General features: G+C 39.3%; 1 protein-coding gene and 1 long non-coding RNA gene across 2 annotated transcripts in view; one reads left to right on the top strand and one right to left on the bottom strand.

The window, feature by feature from the left end:
• The first annotated feature begins 976 nt into the window (after positions 1–976).
• On the top strand, positions 977–4,971 carry LOC114306403 (plant/protein). The gene is made up of 5 exons (XM_028251639.2): positions 977–1,634; positions 2,642–2,741; positions 2,819–2,954; positions 4,193–4,288; positions 4,504–4,971. Exons 1-5 carry the CDS (start codon positions 1,235–1,237, stop codon positions 4,639–4,641), a joined length of 870 nt encoding a protein of 289 aa, XP_028107440.2. The 5' UTR covers positions 977–1,234; the 3' UTR covers positions 4,642–4,971.
• Positions 4,504–21,828, bottom strand: part of LOC145791113 (uncharacterized) — a 42,324-nt gene continuing 24,999 nt past the window's right edge. The window contains exon 2 of the long non-coding RNA XR_014330783.1: positions 4,504–7,026. This is a non-coding gene — a long non-coding RNA (uncharacterized LOC145791113). The remainder of the gene's footprint in view (positions 7,027–21,828) is intronic.

Here is a 21,828-nt window from a genome sequence, read left to right as displayed (position 1 = left end):
TAAAAATTATTTTTTTAAAGAATTTAATAAAGAGTTTTCCGAATACATGCTTTCTGATATCCGATTAACTTGATTTTTTACAAGTATGATATACTGAACAAATTTTAAAATATGAACGATTCAAATTATCAAAATTGAGCCTAAAAGTGAGTCTAATGGCCCTACAAAGAAAAAATACAAGAAGGAGGTCTTGATTCTTGACAAGCTAGCTACTATCACCACCATCGCCATCTATCTTGCCACTTCAAATCCAAAAAAATAGAGAATGAGTTGAATAGAGAATTGAAACAATAAGGAAGGAAAAAGAAAAAGAAAATAAAAATAAAGAGACGCATACATGGAATTAAAAAGTAAATATTGTAACTTGAAAATACACTATAAATTAAGGAAATCTTATGAAGTATTGAATTAATTTTTATAAAATCTCAGAAAAACGAACTTACATAATTTATAAATATTCATAACTAATATTATTACATTTAAGAATTTCTTTTTCTTTTTTTTTTATTTAAAATTTTAGAGTGGGAGTCATCCCTACTAGTTGCGCTCTTTCAAACCTCTCTTTAATAAGGAGTAATAAATATATCCAACATTTAATTATTTAAATTTAATTTGAAAATTTTAGCGAAATCTAAAATTTGTTTAAGCTAAGTTCGTTAAATTTTCAAATCTATTTTAAATAAATTTTTAATTTTATCTTTTTATATAATTTTAAACTTATCGAATCAAATCGAATGAATAATTAATTGTTCAAATTTAATTTAAAAGTTTTAACAAAATCCAAAATATGTTAAAAATTAACTTATTTATTTATAATGAATCGAATTCAAACAATTTTGAGGAATCAAACTCATGAGAATTCAAGAAAATTTTCACATTTTCCACGATAAAAAAGGGTCAATGAAATTATGAGGCTCCGAGTTTGACTAGTGACTCGTCGGATTCTACTAGATCCAGTCCAATCAGGGCCCCACCTATAAATAAGAGTAGAAAAATATCCGCGCCAAACCCACCTCCGATTCACAAAATCCAAACCCATCCCCCCTTTCCTTCCTTCCGTCTTCCCCTTTCCCCTCTCTCTCTCTCTCTCTCTCTCTTCCTCAGTTACGCAGTCTTTCACGCCGAGAACTCCCCCAATTCTCTCTCTCTCTCTCTCTCTATATATATATATATATATTTGTAAATTTCTGACGGTTGCTCCGTGATTCACCGTTTTCATACGTATAAAACTCCGATGGAATCACTTTCATCGGTTTCGCGCCCTTCCATTGTACTTCCGCCGAGTAATCACGTCCGCCAACACCACCACCACCACCATCGACGGCGGCGGATCTCCGCCGCAGCTCACCACCCTATGCACCACCACCGTCTTTCTTCTCTCTCATCTTTCCTTACCATTCCCTGCTCCCCTGAACCTTGTGGGAGGAGGATCGTAGAGATCTCCTGCAAGTCCACCTCTGGAGGACCGGGAAGGGGTGAAGACGAACATGATGATGATGATGAGGTGGAGAGGGCGCTTCGGTTGGACGGAACGATTCCGGGGACTTCTAATGAGTTCGTCGAACGAGTCTCGTCCCGCGCTTATGATATGCGTAGACACCTCCAACAAACATTTGATAGCAGCAGCTACGATGGTGAGTGCTTTAATTCGTTACCAATTTTGGAAATTTTGGCTTTTAATTTGGTTTCTTATGTATTCAGTCGCTTTTTTAGTTATTGCAATAGTAACGTTGTAGAACATAGATAAAAAAATTAAATAAATAAAAAAATGATGAAATGAGGAGTATGATTGAATTGAAGTTGCTAGCTTTTCTCAATTCCTTATGTTTTATTTGCCCCCCAACCCCTTTTCTTGATATGTTGTGTTGTCAAGAGTCAATTCAATTATCTAACTACAAAAGTGGCTTTAAATAATTAGCAAAACTAGTTCTTTTTTGCACACTGTTTATTTTTTTAAGCAAAAGTAGTTGGTAAGTTAAGAAGGTGAGACCTCTGTATATCAGAGCAACTCCAATGGTCAATGACAAAATAGCTTTGTCAAATTCATTTTTTGGCTCGTGACAGTGTGAAAAAGTTATTTTGTTTCACTTCAATGGTGGTTTGTCATTTTGACATAACCAACTTCAATATTACCATTATACAACTAATTTTTGCGTGATTCACCCTAGATCAACTGAAACTCTTTTCTCTCATTGATCCAGATAAATATCAAGCTTTTTATTTTTTGATTTATTATTTTTTGAAGATGGATAAATTGTGATTACTGGTGTAATTTGATTTTTGTAATTATATCTTTAGTGTTACTGAGTTTTTGTAATTTGTAGAATTTGTGTAGCTTTAGAATACCTTATTGTGAGTTTTGGTTTGTGGAAGTTGCAACTCTGAGAGGGGAATACAGTCAGTTTTTAAAAATGTGACAAAGTTTGGCTTTGCCAATATTTGGCAATCGGTTTACTCTCCCTCTCTCTGACTTTGAATGGGCACATATAGTCCTTGGCGGAATCCATATACCCCACAAAATTTTAGTGACAGTCTTACTTCTCCATTATTTTGGCCAGGTTGCTCATCAATATGCAAATGTCATGTTTGTTTTCATTCCAGAAGGCCTCACAATTTCTTGTCTCCTGTTCTTCTTTTTCAGTGTTAGAGAGCAACCCATGGAGAGAAACTTCAAAACCTGTATACGTACTAACCCACAAGGAAAATCAGTTATGCACAATGAAAACTCGAAGATATCGCAGGTCTGTCTTGGTTTTATGTTATTTTTCATGCATAATTGTTACCAATAGCCCAGCTCAACAAACATTCTTCATGACAGTGAAGTCGAAAGAGAGCTTGGATTGTTGTTTTCCAAAGGAGGAAAGTGGAGATCTGGAATTGGAAATCAGGCCAAGCAGTCGAGGACTGGCACAAAGTTTCAGATGCTTGTTGAGGATGTCAGAGAGGGAGTGCTCGTAAGTTCTAACATGTACCCTTTGCTTAATATTTCGTGTATTGTAATTTGTAGTACAAGCTCTGTTGTGTTACTATGTTTTTTTTACATTGAATGTCTGGGGCAAGTTCCTAAGACCTTCAAATGCAGTATGATCCTTGAGCAGTAACAATTAATTTTGAAATTCTTATAAGTCTCTCTACTCTGTAGTTGAAAGTTTTGTTGACAAAGAAGGAAACGAAAGAAAGAAAGAAAGAAAATCTGTAATGGGTACAATGCCTAGGTATTTTGGTAGGATTTAAAAAGCTGAATTTAAGGCTTTGTAATTTGAGTCTACTTGTGGTGCGTTTGGTTGTTCTAGGGAAATAAATTGCTCCCTTGTATATGGCCCTGCATTTGAATGTATGGGCCAAACACCTATCAAAGAAAATGGAGCAGTAAATGGAGCTGGTGGTAAAGGCCAAGGTTAACAAGCCACAACTTCAGATCTTTACTGTCACTATCTGTGGATGTCTGCAATTTTCTGAACTAGGCTCATTTACTGAATGGCTTTCTACAAAAATTATATTCTTAGTAATTGATACTCATCAAGGTCTGATTAGTATAGTTGAAAGAAAATTACAGGCTCAAAAATGATGATAGTGTGCAAATTTGTGTTGAAGCATTGCTAATGATGAAAACAATATTAATTCATGATTCTGTTGATCCACAGCTATTGGCACACCTTTATTGCGCATAGATGCTTCATTGGCCCTAGAGATGGTGGAAAAAAAATCTTGTAAACACTTGAATTCCATACTTAAAGGAAGAGTGACTTACAACTAAGTCCTACTTTTAAGAATAAAAATGACACCACCATTATGATTTATGTCAATAATGCTATACTTTTTTATACAATGTTTTGTTTACCGTTTAATGTGTCATATCATATTCATATATATATATTGCACATATGAGACTTTTTATAGTCAACTATTAAGAGCTATGTCACATTAGAGAATAAGTAAAATATGGTGAGTGTAGCATTACTCTGTTTTTTAACTATTTCAATGATGTCAATTTATGGATACCTCAAGTTTTTTTTTTTAGATGTTCACTGGGTTCACTTGAACCCACTCAATACTACCTAGCTCGACTCATGCTGGGAAGCATGCTACTATTTTGTACATTATTTTCTGAAAACATGCAAAGGTTCTTCTATAATCTAAATGTTTGAAATTCAGCGTTCATATTTTGTTTTTGATTTCATTGCTGCTACAGGTGTTTGAAGACCAGAACGAAGCTGCAAAATATTGTGACTTGCTGGAGGGAGGTGGTCAAGGTTGTGAAGGTGTTGCAGAGATAGAAGCGTCTTCAGTAAGTAATGCTGCAATCGTCACGTCTGCCTTGCTAGAAGCTTCTATTTTCACACACCACATCTCAATTCACACTTATTTTCCGAAATTTTGGTTTGGAAGTTGATTTCCGAACCAAATAGTTTTGTTCAGAAATCAACTTTCCAAAAATAATGTGTGGAAGTAGAAACTCCCCTAGTTGCTGCTCTATGAAATTTCCATATACTGCGTCTGCAGGTATTTGATCTTTGCCGGATGATGAGGGCTCTTGCAGTTCTGTTTCGTAGAGGGAGGACGCCGCCTCTGCCTGAAAGCCTCAAGCTTAACTTGAAGGCTCGAAAGCGATCCCTTGAGGACCAAGAGGACATAGTGTGAAAAGTTGCTCTGCATGGGTGGTATAGATTTTATGATAAATGTGTTATCAAATCCATTTGTTTAAATATATATATATTTTTGTTATGTGGCACTATAATATTTTAGAATAATCAAGCAATTTGGGGGCACATTTGTGGAGGTCTTGTACTTGGACTCCATTAGCACAAGTTTATGACCACATAAGATGCCTGGAATCAAGACTGGGTTGGGAGGTCATGCAAAAGAAAAAGTTGGCAGGACCCCTCCCTTTGGTTGGTTGTGTAACCCATCACTATTGGATAACGAGAATGGGAGTTTTTATTTACATGACACTTTTACCTCACTACACTTGCTTTTTAAATTACCTCTTTCCAAAATTTTATATTTTCAGTTTATAATATTACACAACATTCAATCTTCTCTTTACACCTCTTTCCTCACCTTTCAATCTACCGTTGCATCTGATTGCCACAACCGCGACTTCCTCCGATGTGATTGCCCCTTACCATTCCCTTACCCCAACCCATACAGTCGTGAACCAGCACCCCAACCCTAAGAGGAAGAGGCCGATGTATGGCAGTAGTAGGGAGATGACAGATATTTAAATTTGTAGAAATCACCCTAATTTTTTTTTATTACAAATTTGCCTTTCAGTTCAATTATTATTTAAGAAATACATAGTACCCCACCCCCCCCCCCCCCCCCCCCCACCCCACCCCACCCCCAAAAAAAAAAAAAAAAAGGTTCTCTTTGCCCCCGTACCCAACCTCTCAGCTTTTGTTGGACTTTTAGATTTTATTTATTTATTTAAAAAAAGACCTTATAATAACCACCATCAGCTGCGTTGCTGACTTTGAGCAATTAGAGGAGTTTTCTTCTTTGATTTTTCATCAAAATAAAACACAAAATAAAGGGGGTTGTGGTAGCAATATTCATGACTTTCTGAGGAAAAATCCCTTGGTTATACCGGCCTTTTGAGTGCTAAGGAATCAACAATCCTCTGGTTCATTAGTTGACTTCATGGATTTTGTAAATTTTATTTATTATAAATTAGAACTATTTTGGAAAGATGGTTATAATCAGCTTTGTGGTTAAAAGCTGCTTAAGCAGATTTTTTGTGAGAGGGGAAGTGGATTATAATCTGGGAAGTGGATTATAACCCAATTTTCAAAAAGGGCCTTAATCAAAATTCATTCAGTTTCATCAAAATTTTAGCACCTCACTAGGAGATGGTAAAAAGCTAGTTTACCAAGCTTTTTGGTTTTTTTAAAAAGTGATTTGGGAAGTTGATAAAAAATTATTTTTGGCTTTTTTTGTTAATATTTATTTATGATATCACATCACAATAAAATGACTAAACTACCCCACTTAATTTAGAAAATTTACATTTTTATCCATGTATAACCTTAAATAATATAAAGGGTATAATTATAATTTTATATGTATTTTTTTTTCAACTTGCCAAATAATTTTTTCCTAAAAAAGCTAAATAGCTTTTTTCGAACCAAGCTAAAAACGTGACTTTTTTTGCCATGTTGGCAAAAGACCACAATCTCATTTAATATATATATATATGCATGAGAGCATAATTCTTATGGCGTTGTAATTTAGAAAGAAGGGATGCACAAATTTTCTCAAAGTTGTAAGACCATGTATTGAATTTGAAGCTGATGCCTATTCAGTGCAAGAAGATTAAAGAAGTCGATAACTTAACAGGAAAGCTAGCAATTGAAACCTGGTAAACGGTTGAGCATCATCAGCAAGATAAATACTATTTATCCCTATCTTTCTCAATACAATAAAATTCCAAAGGCCGAAGTCAAACGGTACAATTTCGTGTCATTATGAAAGAAGTTCATTGAACTTAAGCTGGAAGGAAGTCAGGATGAGGAATAATTAAGAATAATATTTATAAATCACACTATTATTATTATTATTATTATTCACTATCTATATATTGCAAGTTGTATTATAGTATTGGTCAATAATCAGCTTCAAGACTAGAACAATTACATTAATTATCCACTGACTAGTAATATGATTTAGTCAAAAAATTAAATCTCCTAATTTATATGCTAGTGGGGTAAAAAAAAGTCGCTGGCTGCTATGTGCATTTACTAATAACATGTTTATCAAGAGTGTTGCTAATGACTCTGATTTTTTTTTCTTCTTTAGATCGAGACCTTCTACTTGTACACATACATTATATATTATCTCGGTTCATATAATTTTTTATTTATTTTTAATTACTATTCTCTGTTGTTAAATATTTAAAGGTATTGAGTATGGATAGTTGCCTGAATTGTTATATAACACCATTTTATAGTGTGAAATTGTGAGTTTAACTCCATAGGGGAAGACGTTGATATCCTTTGTTGTTTTTTCATTTTGATTAACATTGAACTCCTATTATGTAACAACCCTCATACTGTTTACTGATTAATGACCGATTGATCACCGATTACTGTTAAACGAGACTGATAATGACTGATAACTGACTGATAATTGAACTGATTAAAAGTACTGAACTGACTGACTGAAACTGGAAACCGAATTGATTGAGTATATGTTAGTTAAATTGCATTCTATCTGTTTGATTGTATGATTATCTGTTCATACTTATATGTTTAAACTGCTAATTGAAGGCCTTATCGGCGGCCGAATTAGAAACTGATTGATGTTTAATGATCATCATAATTTATGTGATTTTGTGGTGTATTTACCTGAAAACTGATTAGGTATGATTAAATTAGATTAAAATATGCTAATTAAAGAGTTGGACTTAATTACCGTTTTGCCCTTGAGTGGGCCACTACCTCTACACTTTGAGCTCATTATACTTGAGCCAAACACATTTGCTCAGCCATTTCTTCTTGTTCTAGCCGAATTTAGAGAGAGAGGAAGTGAGAGTCTTGAGTTCATTTCAATATTGCTTAGAATTTGAAGAGAATTGAAGGTTGATTGTTGCTTTGTGGTCCTACACTTGGAATTGAGGCTCTAGGTAAGGGAACTCAACCTTTATTGATGTGTTTGAGCTAGTTCTTGCATGAGTCATGCTTCATTGTAGAACTAAGTCATATTTTGGTTCATTGTTGTTGATTTGAAGCTCATTTCATGCATGCATGTTTGTATTGTAGATGTTTGAGTTGTTTTCATGGCAAAGGGTTACATGCATGTTCATAATCATGTTTAAGTCCATGATTTCACCATGTTTTGAAAAGAATTGGCTCCTGAGAGCATCAAATTGAAGCTTCAAAATGGTTTGAATTCATGCATGTTTGCATGTTCATCTTGTGCTTGAAAAATGGTTTAAATTGGGTTTGAATTAAACACCCTTGGGCTTTGATTTCTTAAAATTGAGCTTTGAAACATGATATCCTATGTGTTTATAAATGTTTTCCAGAAAATGGGCCCAAGAGGATTGGTTTTGATGCTTTTGAGCTTGGTTTTGGACCTGGAGCTCGAATCTGGGATTTCCAGATTTCCGTCGTCCGCTCGAGCGGGGGAAGTGCCGCTCGAGCGGGAAAATCGAGCTTCCAGCATCTTGCACTGTTTTACAGTCCGCTCGAGCGGAGGATTGGGCGCTCGAGCGGAGTCATGTCTCAAGCTCGAGCGGGCGTCGAGCGGGGATTTCACCCATCCAGTACCTTTACAGTACGCTCGAGCGGGAAAGTTTGCACTCGAGCGAGTACCTTTGTTTGCCTGTACGCTCGAGCGGGGAAACCTGAGCTCGAGCGGGACTCTGTTTTTCTGAAAATCCTGAAAATGCTTTTAAATGTGCATTTTTGCATCCTCATCCCATCCTAGGTATTCTTAGGCCTAGTTTAAGGCATTTAGATGAGGATATCGTTGTAGAACACACCAAGGCAAATTAGAGATTAAGTTATGATATCTCCCAACTGTGTAGCTTAGTGTGTGTTCAACCTGTGAACTGTGTAGGGTTGGCAACTGGGGAGACACGCTCTAGCATACTGTAGCCCAGAACTCTGTGAGTAACAATTGTGTAAAGATATGTTCAACTGATATCTTTTGAATACTGAACTGAACTGTTTACTGAACTGGTATTATTTACTGAATGAATGTATGTCCTTTATTTCTGAACTGTACTGTGGCATCCTTAGTATCTACGGTTTACTGTTACTGTTACTGTCACAGAGATCTCTGTCGGTTCCCTCGTGGAACCACTACTGTTTACTGACTGATGGCCATCATTACTGTTCGGTCTTTTAAGACCTACTGTTACTGTTATGCTAATGGATGTACCACATATGACTGTTTACTGTACTGAACAACTGAATGACTGATTGAAATGAACTGTTTTCATACTGTAAGGACATTCATTCTAAACCCCTTTACGCTTTATGTTATTCACTGGGCTTTAGCTCACTGCTCATATATATATGTAGGTGTACAGGCACCGGACCGCAGCTAGAGGCGTCAGGGTTACTCCAGTTTTGTCAAGCCAGCCTTTGTGCCTCACTGTGAGGTTCCGAGTTGCCATGCTATGGCTTGGGGGTGTTTTGTCTGCTTTTCCCCCTTCTGTACTGTTTTACTGTTTTGTATAGACCGTACTGTTTTGTACAGACGGAATGTTTTCTGTACTGTTCTGTAGGGTTGAGTCCCTAGTTGAATGGATGTGAATATTGTACATACTGTTCTGTACTGTTTATGTGTGAATGTATGAAAAGCCTTTTTGCATACAGACTGTCACAGCTCAATGGACACTATTTATTTACTGTATTGGCTTCCGCCAGGCCCTGTACTCTGTCTTACTGTATTACCGTTCTGCAGGCCTTCGGTAATCTCGGATTACTGGCCGGTTACGGTGCTAAACCCATAGGGCCGGGTTTGGGTCGTGACAGAGTGGTATCAGAGCGATACTTACCACGAGTTATACCGCACACACGTGTCCAAATGAGCTATAGGGTGTCCTAGAAAAGTTATTAGGGCATCTCATGAACTTGAAAAGTGTGTGGTTATGTTATGACTGAATATCTGCTAATGTGTTAAACTGTTAAACAAATGACTGCTTATGTTTAAAACTGTTATAACTGCTTATAGTGAAATGGACAATGCAAATGAACCTGAGTCCTCATCTACTGAGGCAAGAATGGAAAGAATGGAAAGAATGATCGAACTGATAACTGCTAGACTTGAACAACAACAGAACCAACCGCCCCCACCTCCTCCTCCTCCGGTACAGCCGGAACCTAATGCGAATGTGGATGATGGGGATATTATTGCTCTCACCCATAAATTCAGCAAGATGAAACCGCCATCCTTTCAGGGAGGCCTCGAACCGTTAAAGGCTGAAGCTTGGGTGCTTGAAACAGAAAAATTATTTGAAGTGTTTCCGTGCTCGGAAGCGAATAAGGTATTGTTAGCTACCTTCACCCTCCAAGAAGAAGCTAGAAGGTGGTGGATGTTGATCCGTGATACAAATACTGTTATGACTTGGGCTCAGTTCAAGGAGTCCTTCTTTGAAAAGTACTTCCCTCAGTGTGTCAGGGATAGGAAAGTGACTGAATTTGAGCAACTGAAACAGGGCACCACGTCGGTTGCCGAATATGAAACGAAATTTACTGAACTTGCCCGTTATGCACCGCGCATGGTGGATACTGAATATAAGAAGGCCAGAAAATTTGAAGGTGGCCTTAATGTGGCAATACTTGACCGGATAAATGTTTTGAAATTACCGACTTTTGTAGGTGTTCTCGACCGGGCATTGATGGCCGAGTCGAACATTGCAGCAGTGAAACAATCTGAAACACCAACAACTGAATGGCATGGTAAAAGGCAGGGTTTCAAATTCAAGAAAGGCAAGCACAACCCAGCCAATAAGAAACAGAACACGGGATCAATGACTAGCCCCAGCCAAGGGAGTGGGTTCATTCCACCCTGCTCTGTATGTGGTAACAAGCATAAAGGGGTTTGTCACAAATTATCTGGAGCCTGTTACAGGTGTGGCAAGGTGGGCCACATGGTTAAAGATTGCCCTTCTGCTCCTCAAGGCAATAGCAAAGCTGCAGCCAGCGGCGCAGCATCAAATGCTCCACCAAAGCCTAACCCTAAAGCTACCGGGAAAGAGCCTGTGAGGCAAGGCCGAGTGTTCGCACTAGTACTGGGAGATGTGCAGAATACCGAGGCCGTTGTGTCAGGTATTCTTTCTATTTGTGCACAAAATGCATATGTATTAATTGATTCGGGGTCTACACATTCTTATGTATCGCATGCTTTCTCACGGAAATTGAATAGACCCTTAGAACCTATGAACTATCTGCTAGTCGTATCATCACCCGTAGGGGGATCCATGACATGTGCTTATATGTACCCCGCATGTGAAATTATTGTTGGGGATATGCATCTGTTTATTGATTTACTGCCATTGAACATTGATCATTTTGATGTCATATTGGGAATGGACTGGTTAACAAAATATCATGCCACTATTGACTGTGTGACCAAGCAAGTTGTTTTCCGTCCACCTGGTCTGCCTGAATTTGTGTTTAATGGGAGTGGAGTAGTATCTCCTCCGTATTTGATTTCGTCAGTGAAAGCTGTTAAATTAATTAGAAAGGGGTGTAAAGGATATCTGTGTTCTGTACTGACTGTGTCGACTGATGATAGTATTAAAACTGATGTGAATTGTATTCCTATAGTCAGAGAATTTCCAGATGTTTTTCCAGATAATCTTCCAGGAGATTTGACTGATAGGGAGATTGAATTTACCGTTGATGTGATTCCCGGAACACAACCAGTTTCTAAAGCTCCGTACCGAATGGCCCCAACTGAACTGAAGGAGTTGAAAGTGCAACTACAGGAACTACTGGATAAGAAGTTTATCAGACCTAGCACTTCGCCATGGGGTGCGCCTGTTTTGTTTGTAAAGAAGAAAGATGGCTCACTGAGACTGTGCATTGACAACCGTGAATTGAACAAGGTAACTGTAAAGAATAAATACCCATTACCGCGTATTGATGACCTGTTTGATCAGTTACAGGGTGCTAAAGTATTTTCCAAGATTGATCTTAGATCCGGATATCATCAACTGAAGGTTAAACCGGAAGACATTGATAAAACTGCTTTTAGAACGAGGTATGGACATTACGAATTTTTAGTTATGCCTTTTGGAGTCACGAATGCACCAGCTGCTTTTATGGACCTCATGAACAGAATTTTTAAACCATACCTTGATGACTTTATTGTTGTATTTATCGATGACATATTGATTTACTCCAAAAGTATAGAACAGCATGAACATCATCTGAGACTTGCCCTACAAACCTTAAGAGAACAGAAACTGTATGCTAAACTGTCTAAATGTGAATTTTGGCTTGACCATGTTATGTTTCTGGGGCATGTTGTTAGCAAAAATGGAATTTCTGTTGATCCGCAGAAAATTGAAGCTGTAGTGAACTGGCCTAGACCGACCAATGTGACTGAAGTCCGAAGCTTTTTGGGGCTGGCTGGATATTACAGAAGATTTGTCAAGGATTTCTCCAAAATTGCCCTACCATTGACTCAGTTAACTTAGAAGGGGACATCATTTGACTGGACTGACCAAAGAGAATCTGCTTTTCAGGAGTTGAAAACTCGATTAGTGACTGCACCAGTTCTTACCTTACCTTCAGGTACGGATGGTTATACTGTATTTAGTGATGCTTCTCATAAGGGTCTGGGGTGTGTTTTAATGCAGAATGGGAGAGTTATTGCTTATGCTTCCCGACAGTTGAGACCACATGAAAAGAACTACCCGACCCATGATCTGGAACTTGCTGCAGTAGTATTTGCACTGAAAATCTGGCGTCACTATCTGTACGGGGTGGCATGTGAAGTATACACCGACCACAAGAGTTTAAAGTATTTCTTCACACAGAAAGAACTGAACATGAGACAGCGGAGATGGCTGGAACTGATTAAGGATTATGACCTACAGATATTGTACCATCCGGGAAAAGCCAATACCGTTGCCGATGCATTGAGCCGGAAATCGATTGGAAACTTAGCCTGTTTGCTTACAGGACAGAAAGAGTTGCTTTGTGACCTTGAAAAATCTGAAATTGAGATTGTTTTGAGAGAACAAGGTGGAACCTTAGCTGCTATTTCTGCTCAACCGGCACTGATTGAAGAGGTTAAAGAAAAACAACAACTGGATGATTTCTTGAAGAAGATCATCGAGGAAAGAGAATCCAAACAGAGACCGGGATTCAAATTTGAGAATAATGTACTGAAATTTCAAGAAAGACTGTGTGTACCAAATGATACTGAATTGAAAAGAAGAGTTCTGCAAGAGGGCCACAACTCAAGATTTTCTATCCACCCGGGGAATACGAAAATGTACCAAGATCTGAAACAGAATTTCTGGTGGCCGGGAATGAAGAAAGAAATTGCCGACTTTGTGTCCAAATGTCTTCATTGCCAACAGGTCAAAGCTGAACATCAACGACCTGCTGGATTATTGCAACCCCTACCCATACCAGAGTGGAAATGGGAGCATATCACGATGGATTTTATCGTTGGATTGCCTCGCTCTAGAAAAGGTATGGATTCAATTTGGGTTATTGTTGATAGATTAACCAAATCTGCTCACTTCTTACCTGTCAAGACGATCTATAATGCGGACAAATTGGCTGTTATCTATATTGATGAGATTGTAAGACTGCATGGAGTGCCTGTGTCTATTGTTTCTGACAGGGATTCGAAGTTTACATCAAGGTTTTGGCAAAGTCTACAGACTGCATTGGGTACTGAATTGAGGCTGAGTAGTGCCTATCATCCTCAGACAGATGGACAGTCAGAAAGGACCATCCAAACTCTGGAAGATTTACTGAGAATGTGTGTCCTTGATTTTCAGGGAGATTGGGAAAGTCATCTGTCATTAGTTGAATTCGCCTACAACAACGGCTACCATTCGAGTATTGATATGGCGCCTTTCGAGGCATTGTATGGCAGAAAATGTAGATCTCCGATTTGCTGGGCAGAAGTTGGAGATGGGCCTTTGCTTGGGCCCGAAATCGTATATGAAACGACTGAGAAAGTGAAACTGATACAACAGAGACTGAAAACTGCGCAGAGCAGACAGAAAAGTTATGCAGATGTCAGAAGACGGGACAGAGAGTATGAAGTGGGTGATCACGTTTTTGTGAAAGTGACACCAATGAAAGGCCAGACTCGTTTTGGAGTCAAAGGCAAGTTAGCACCGAGATACGTCGGACCATATGAGATCATTGAGAAAATCAATCCGGTGGCGTATCAAGTTGCGCTTCCTCCTGAAATGGAGCATATGCATAACGTCTTCCACATCTCTATGTTGAGAGACTATCTTCGGGATCCTTTCCATGTAATAGAGCCTACTCGTGTAGTGCTGAGTGATGACTACACTTACGAGGAACGGCCTATACAGATTGTTAACAGACGGATCAAGAAACTGAGAAACAAAGAGATCCCGCTAGTGAAAGTTGACTGGCAGAACCATGGTGGTGTGTATGCCACTTGGGAAAGGGAAGATGACATGGCCAAAAGATATCCTGAACTGTTTCCACTGAATCCTGTTTTCTTCCAGAATGAAGGTAACTCGAGTTTAGAGGACTAAACTCTTTATAAGGAGGGGAGACTGTAACAACCCTCATACTGTTTACTGATTAATGACCGATTGATCGCCGATTACTGTTAAACGAGACTGATAATGACTGATAACTGACTGATAATTGAACTGATTAAAAGTACTGAACTGACTGACTGAAACTGGAAACCGAATTGATTGAGTATATGTTAGTTAAATTGCATTCTATCTGTTTGATTGTATGATTATCTGTTCATACTTATATGTTTAAACTGCTAATTGAAGGCCTTATCGGCGGCCGAATTAGAAACTGATTGATGTTTAATGATCATCATAATTTATGTGATTTTGTGGTGTATTTACCTGAAAACTGATTAGGTATGATTAAATTAGATTAAAATATGCTAATTAAAGAGTTGGACTTAATTACCGTTTTGCCCTTGAGTGGGCCACTACCTCTACACTTTGAGCTCATTATACTTGAGCCAAACACATTTGCTCAGCCATTTCTTCTTGTTCTAGCCGAATTTAGAGAGAGAGGAAGTGAGAGTCTTGAGTTCATTTCAATATTGCTTAGAATTTGAAGAGAATTGAAGGTTGATTGTTGCTTTGTGGTCCTACACTTGGAATTGAGGCTCTAGGTAAGGGAACTCAACCTTTATTGATGTGTTTGAGCTAGTTCTTGCATGAGTCATGCTTCATTGTAGAACTAAGTCATATTTTGGTTCATTGTTGTTGATTTGAAGCTCATTTCATGCATGCATGTTTGTATTGTAGATGTTTGAGTTGTTTTCATGGCAAAGGGTTACATGCATGTTCATAATCATGTTTAAGTCCATGATTTCACCATGTTTTGAAAAGAATTGGCTCCTGAGAGCATCAAATTGAAGCTTCAAAATGGTTTGAATTCATGCATGTTTGCATGTTCATCTTGTGCTTGAAAAATGGTTTAAATTGGGTTTGAATTAAACACCCTTGGGCTTTGATTTCTTAAAATTGAGCTTTGAAACATGATATCCTATGTGTTTATAAATGTTTTCCAGAAAATGGGCCCAAGAGGATTGGTTTTGATGCTTTTGAGCTTGGTTTTGGACCTGGAGCTCGAATCTGGGATTTCCAGATTTCCGTCGTCCGCTCGAGCGGGGGAAGTGCCGCTCGAGCGGGAAAATCGAGCTTCCAGCATCTTGCACTGTTTTACAGTCCGCTCGAGCGGAGGATTGGGCGCTCGAGCGGAGTCATGTCTCAAGCTCGAGCGGGCGTCGAGCGGGGATTTCACCCATCCAGTACCTTTACAGTACGCTCGAGCGGGAAAGTTTGCACTCGAGCGAGTACCTTTGTTTGCCTGTACGCTCGAGCGGGGAAACCTGAGCTCGAGCGGGACTCTGTTTTTCTGAAAATCCTGAAAATGCTTTTAAATGTGCATTTTTGCATCCTCATCCCATCCTAGGTATTCTTAGGCCTAGTTTAAGGCATTTAGATGAGGATATCGTTGTAGAACACACCAAGGCAAATTAGAGATTAAGTTATGATATCTCCCAACTGTGTAGCTTAGTGTGTGTTCAACCTGTGAACTGTGTAGGGTTGGCAACTGGGGAGACACGCTCTAGCATACTGTAGCCCAGAACTCTGTGAGTAACAATTGTGTAAAGATATGTTCAACTGATATCTTTTGAATACTGAACTGAACTGTTTACTGAACTGGTATTATTTACTGAATGAATGTATGTCCTTTATTTCTGAACTGTACTGTGGCATCCTTAGTATCTACGGTTTACTGTTACTGTTACTGTCACAGAGATCTCTGTCGGTTCCCTCGTGGAACCACTACTGTTTACTGACTGATGGCCATCATTACTGTTCGGTCTTTTAAGACCTACTGTTACTGTTATGCTAATGGATGTACCACATATGACTGTTTACTGTACTGAACAACTGAATGACTGATTGAAATGAACTGTTTTCATACTGTAAGGACATTCATTCTAAACCCCTTTACGCTTTATGTTATTCACTGGGCTTTAGCTCACTGCTCATATATATATGTAGGTGTACAGGCACCGGACCGCAGCTAGAGGCGTCAGGGTTACTCCAGTTTTGTCAAGCCAGCCTTTGTGCCTCACTGTGAGGTTCCGAGTTGCCATGCTATGGCTTGGGGGTGTTTTGTCTGCTTTTCCCCCTTCTGTACTGTTTTACTGTTTTGTATAGACCGTACTGTTTTGTACAGACGGAATGTTTTCTGTACTGTTCTGTAGGGTTGAGTCCCTAGTTGAATGGATGTGAATATTGTACATACTGTTCTGTACTGTTTATGTGTGAATGTATGAAAAGCCTTTTTGCATACAGACTGTCACAGCTCAATGGACACTATTTATTTACTGTATTGGCTTCCGCCAGGCCCTGTACTCTGTCTTACTGTATTACCGTTCTGCAGGCCTTCGGTAATCTCGGATTACTGGCCGGTTACGGTGCTAAACCCATAGGGCCGGGTTTGGGTCGTGACAGAGTGGTATCAGAGCGATACTTACCACGAGTTATACCGCACACACGTGTCCAAATGAGCTATAGGGTGTCCTAGAAAAGTTATTAGGGCATCTCATGAACTTGAAAAGTGTGTGGTTATGTTATGACTGAATATCTGCTAATGTGTTAAACTGTTAAACAAATGACTGCTTATGTTTAAAACTGTTATAACTGCTTATAGTGAAATGGACAATGCAAATGAACCTGAGTCCTCATCTACTGAGGCAAGAATGGAAAGAATGGAAAGAATGATCGAACTGATAACTGCTAGACTTGAACAACAACAGAACCAACCGCCCCCACCTCCTCCTCCTCCGGTACAGCCGGAACCTAATGCGAATGTGGATGATGGGGATATTATTGCTCTCACCCATAAATTCAGCAAGATGAAACCGCCATCCTTTCAGGGAGGCCTCGAACCGTTAAAGGCTGAAGCTTGGGTGCTTGAAACAGAAAAATTATTTGAAGTGTTTCCGTGCTCGGAAGCGAATAAGGTATTGTTAGCTACCTTCACCCTCCAAGAAGAAGCTAGAAGGTGGTGGATGTTGATCCGTGATACAAATACTGTTATGACTTGGGCTCAGTTCAAGGAGTCCTTCTTTGAAAAGTACTTCCCTCAGTGTGTCAGGGATAGGAAAGTGACTGAATTTGAGCAACTGAAACAGGGCACCACGTCGGTTGCCGAATATGAAACGAAATTTACTGAACTTGCCCGTTATGCACCGCGCATGGTGGATACTGAATATAAGAAGGCCAGAAAATTTGAAGGTGGCCTTAATGTGGCAATACTTGACCGGATAAATGTTTTGAAATTACCGACTTTTGTAGGTGTTCTCGACCGGGCATTGATGGCCGAGTCGAACATTGCAGCAGTGAAACAATCTGAAACACCAACAACTGAATGGCATGGTAAAAGGCAGGGTTTCAAATTCAAGAAAGGCAAGCACAACCCAGCCAATAAGAAACAGAACACGGGATCAATGACTAGCCCCAGCCAAGGGAGTGGGTTCATTCCACCCTGCTCTGTATGTGGTAACAAGCATAAAGGGGTTTGTCACAAATTATCTGGAGCCTGTTACAGGTGTGGCAAGGTGGGCCACATGGTTAAAGATTGCCCTTCTGCTCCTCAAGGCAATAGCAAAGCTGCAGCCAGCGGCGCAGCATCAAATGCTCCACCAAAGCCTAACCCTAAAGCTACCGGGAAAGAGCCTGTGAGGCAAGGCCGAGTGTTCGCACTAGTACTGGGAGATGTGCAGAATACCGAGACCGTTGTGTCAGGTATTCTTTCTATTTGTGCACAAAATGCATATGTATTAATTGATTCGGGGTCTACACATTCTTATGTATCGCATGCTTTCTCACGGAAATTGAATAGACCCTTAGAACCTATGAACTATCTGCTAGTCGTATCATCACCCGTAGGGGGATCCATGACATGTGCTTATATGTACCCCGCATGTGAAATTATTGTTGGGGATATGCATCTGTTTATTGATTTACTGCCATTGAACATTGATCATTTTGATGTCATATTGGGAATGGACTGGTTAACAAAATATCATGCCACTATTGACTGTGTGACCAAGCAAGTTGTTTTCCGTCCACCTGGTCTGCCTGAATTTGTGTTTAATGGGAGTGGAGTAGTATCTCCTCCGTATTTGATTTCGTCAGTGAAAGCTGTTAAATTAATTAGAAAGGGGTGTAAAGGATATCTGTGTTCTGTACTGACTGTGTCGACTGATGATAGTATTAAAACTGATGTGAATTGTATTCCTATAGTCAGAGAATTTCCAGATGTTTTTCCAGATAATCTTCCAGGAGATTTGACTGATAGGGAGATTGAATTTACCGTTGATGTGATTCCCGGAACACAACCAGTTTCTAAAGCTCCGTACCGAATGGCCCCAACTGAACTGAAGGAGTTGAAAGTGCAACTACAGGAACTACTGGATAAGAAGTTTATCAGACCTAGCACTTCGCCATGGGGTGCGCCTGTTTTGTTTGTAAAGAAGAAAGATGGCTCACTGAGACTGTGCATTGACAACCGTGAATTGAACAAGGTAACTGTAAAGAATAAATACCCATTACCGCGTATTGATGACCTGTTTGATCAGTTACAGGGTGCTAAAGTATTTTCCAAGATTGATCTTAGATCCGGATATCATCAACTGAAGGTTAAACCGGAAGACATTGATAAAACTGCTTTTAGAACGAGGTATGGACATTACGAATTTTTAGTTATGCCTTTTGGAGTCACGAATGCACCAGCTGCTTTTATGGACCTCATGAACAGAATTTTTAAACCATACCTTGATGACTTTATTGTTGTATTTATCGATGACATATTGATTTACTCCAAAAGTATAGAACAGCATGAACATCATCTGAGACTTGCCCTACAAACCTTAAGAGAACAGAAACTGTATGCTAAACTGTCTAAATGTGAATTTTGGCTTGACCATGTTATGTTTCTGGGGCATGTTGTTAGCAAAAATGGAATTTCTGTTGATCCGCAGAAAATTGAAGCTGTAGTGAACTGGCCTAGACCGACCAATGTGACTGAAGTCCGAAGCTTTTTGGGGCTGGCTGGATATTACAGAAGATTTGTCAAGGATTTCTCCAAAATTGCCCTACCATTGACTCAGTTAACTTAGAAGGGGACATCATTTGACTGGACTGACCAAAGAGAATCTGCTTTTCAGGAGTTGAAAACTCGATTAGTGACTGCACCAGTTCTTACCTTACCTTCAGGTACGGATGGTTATACTGTATTTAGTGATGCTTCTCATAAGGGTCTGGGGTGTGTTTTAATGCAGAATGGGAGAGTTATTGCTTATGCTTCCCGACAGTTGAGACCACATGAAAAGAACTACCCGACCCATGATCTGGAACTTGCTGCAGTAGTATTTGCACTGAAAATCTGGCGTCACTATCTGTACGGGGTGGCATGTGAAGTATACACCGACCACAAGAGTTTAAAGTATTTCTTCACACAGAAAGAACTGAACATGAGACAGCGGAGATGGCTGGAACTGATTAAGGATTATGACCTACAGATATTGTACCATCCGGGAAAAGCCAATACCGTTGCCGATGCATTGAGCCGGAAATCGATTGGAAACTTAGCCTGTTTGCTTACAGGACAGAAAGAGTTGCTTTGTGACCTTGAAAAATCTGAAATTGAGATTGTTTTGAGAGAACAAGGTGGAACCTTAGCTGCTATTTCTGCTCAACCGGCACTGATTGAAGAGGTTAAAGAAAAACAACAACTGGATGATTTCTTGAAGAAGATCATCGAGGAAAGAGAATCCAAACAGAGACCGGGATTCAAATTTGAGAATAATGTACTGAAATTTCAAGAAAGACTGTGTGTACCAAATGATACTGAACTGAAAAGAAGAGTTCTGCAAGAGGGCCACAACTCAAGATTTTCTATCCACCCGGGGAATACGAAAATGTACCAAGATCTGAAACAGAATTTCTGGTGGCCGGGAATGAAGAAAGAAATTGCCGACTTTGTGTCCAAATGTCTTCATTGCCAACAGGTCAAAGCTGAACATCAACGACCTGCTGGATTATTGCAACCCCTACCCATACCAGAGTGGAAATGGGAGCATATCACGATGGATTTTATCGTTGGATTGCCTCGCTCTAGAAAAGGTATGGATTCAATTTGGGTTATTGTTGATAGATTAACCAAATCTGCTCACTTCTTACCTGTCAAGACGATCTATAATGCGGACAAATTGGCTGTTATCTATATTGATGAGATTGTAAGACTGCATGGAGTGCCTGTGTCTATTGTTTCTGACAGGGATTCGAAGTTTACATCAAGGTTTTGGCAAAGTCTACAGACTGCATTGGGTACTGAATTGAGGCTGAGTAGTGCCTATCATCCTCAGACAGATGGACAGTCAGAAAGGACCATCCAAACTCTGGAAGATTTACTGAGAATGTGTGTCCTTGATTTTCAGGGAGATTGGGAAAGTCATCTGCCATTAGTTGAATTCGCCTACAACAACGGCTACCATTCGAGTATTGATATGGCGCCTTTCGAGGCATTGTATGGCAGAAAATGTAGATCTCCGATTTGCTGGGCAGAAGTTGGAGATGGGCCTTTGCTTGGGCCCGAAATCGTATATGAAACGACTGAGAAAGTGAAACTGATACAACAGAGACTGAAAACTGCGCAGAGCAGACAGAAAAGTTATGCAGATGTCAGAAGACGGGACAGAGAGTATGAAGTGGGTGATCACGTTTTTGTGAAAGTGACACCAATGAAAGGCCAGACTCGTTTTGGAGTCAAAGGCAAGTTAGCACCGAGATACGTCGGACCATATGAGATCATTGAGAAAATCAATCCGGTGGCGTATCAAGTTGCGCTTCCTCCTGAAATGGAGCATATGCATAACGTCTTCCACATCTCTATGTTGAGAGACTATCTTCGGGATCCTTTCCATGTAATAGAGCCTACTCGTGTAGTGCTGAGTGATGACTACACTTACGAGGAACGGCCTATACAGATTGTTAACAGACGGATCAAGAAACTGAGAAACAAAGAGATCCCGCTAGTGAAAGTTGACTGGCAGAACCATGGTGGTGTGTATGCCACTTGGGAAAGGGAAGATGACATGGCCAAAAGATATCCTGAACTGTTTCCACTGAATCCTGTTTTCTTCCAGAATGAAGGTAACTCGAGTTTAGAGGACTAAACTCTTTATAAGGAGGGGAGACTGTAACAACCCTCATACTGTTTACTGATTAATGACCGATTGATCGCCGATTACTGTTAAACGAGACTGATAATGACTGATAACTGACTGATAATTGAACTGATTAAAAGTACTGAACTGACTGACTGAAACTGGAAACCGAATTGATTGAGTATATGTTAGTTAAATTGCATTCTATCTGTTTGATTGTATGATTATCTGTTCATACTTATATGTTTAAACTGCTAATTGAAGGCCTTATCGGCGGCCGAATTAGAAACTGATTGATGTTTAATGATCATCATAATTTATGTGATTTTGTGGTGTATTTACCTGAAAACTGATTAGGTATGATTAAATTAGATTAAAATATGCTAATTAAAGAGTTGGACTTAATTACCGTTTTGCCCTTGA

The sequence above is a fragment of the Camellia sinensis genome, chromosome 5 (assembly GCF_055761805.1).
Source record: "Camellia sinensis isolate YWXY chromosome 5, ASM5576180v1, whole genome shotgun sequence".
Lineage (NCBI taxonomy): Eukaryota > Viridiplantae > Streptophyta > Magnoliopsida > Ericales > Theaceae > Camellia > Camellia sinensis.
The sequence above is the reverse complement of the archived record's forward strand: the minus strand, read 5'-3'. Positions and strand labels throughout refer to the sequence as shown.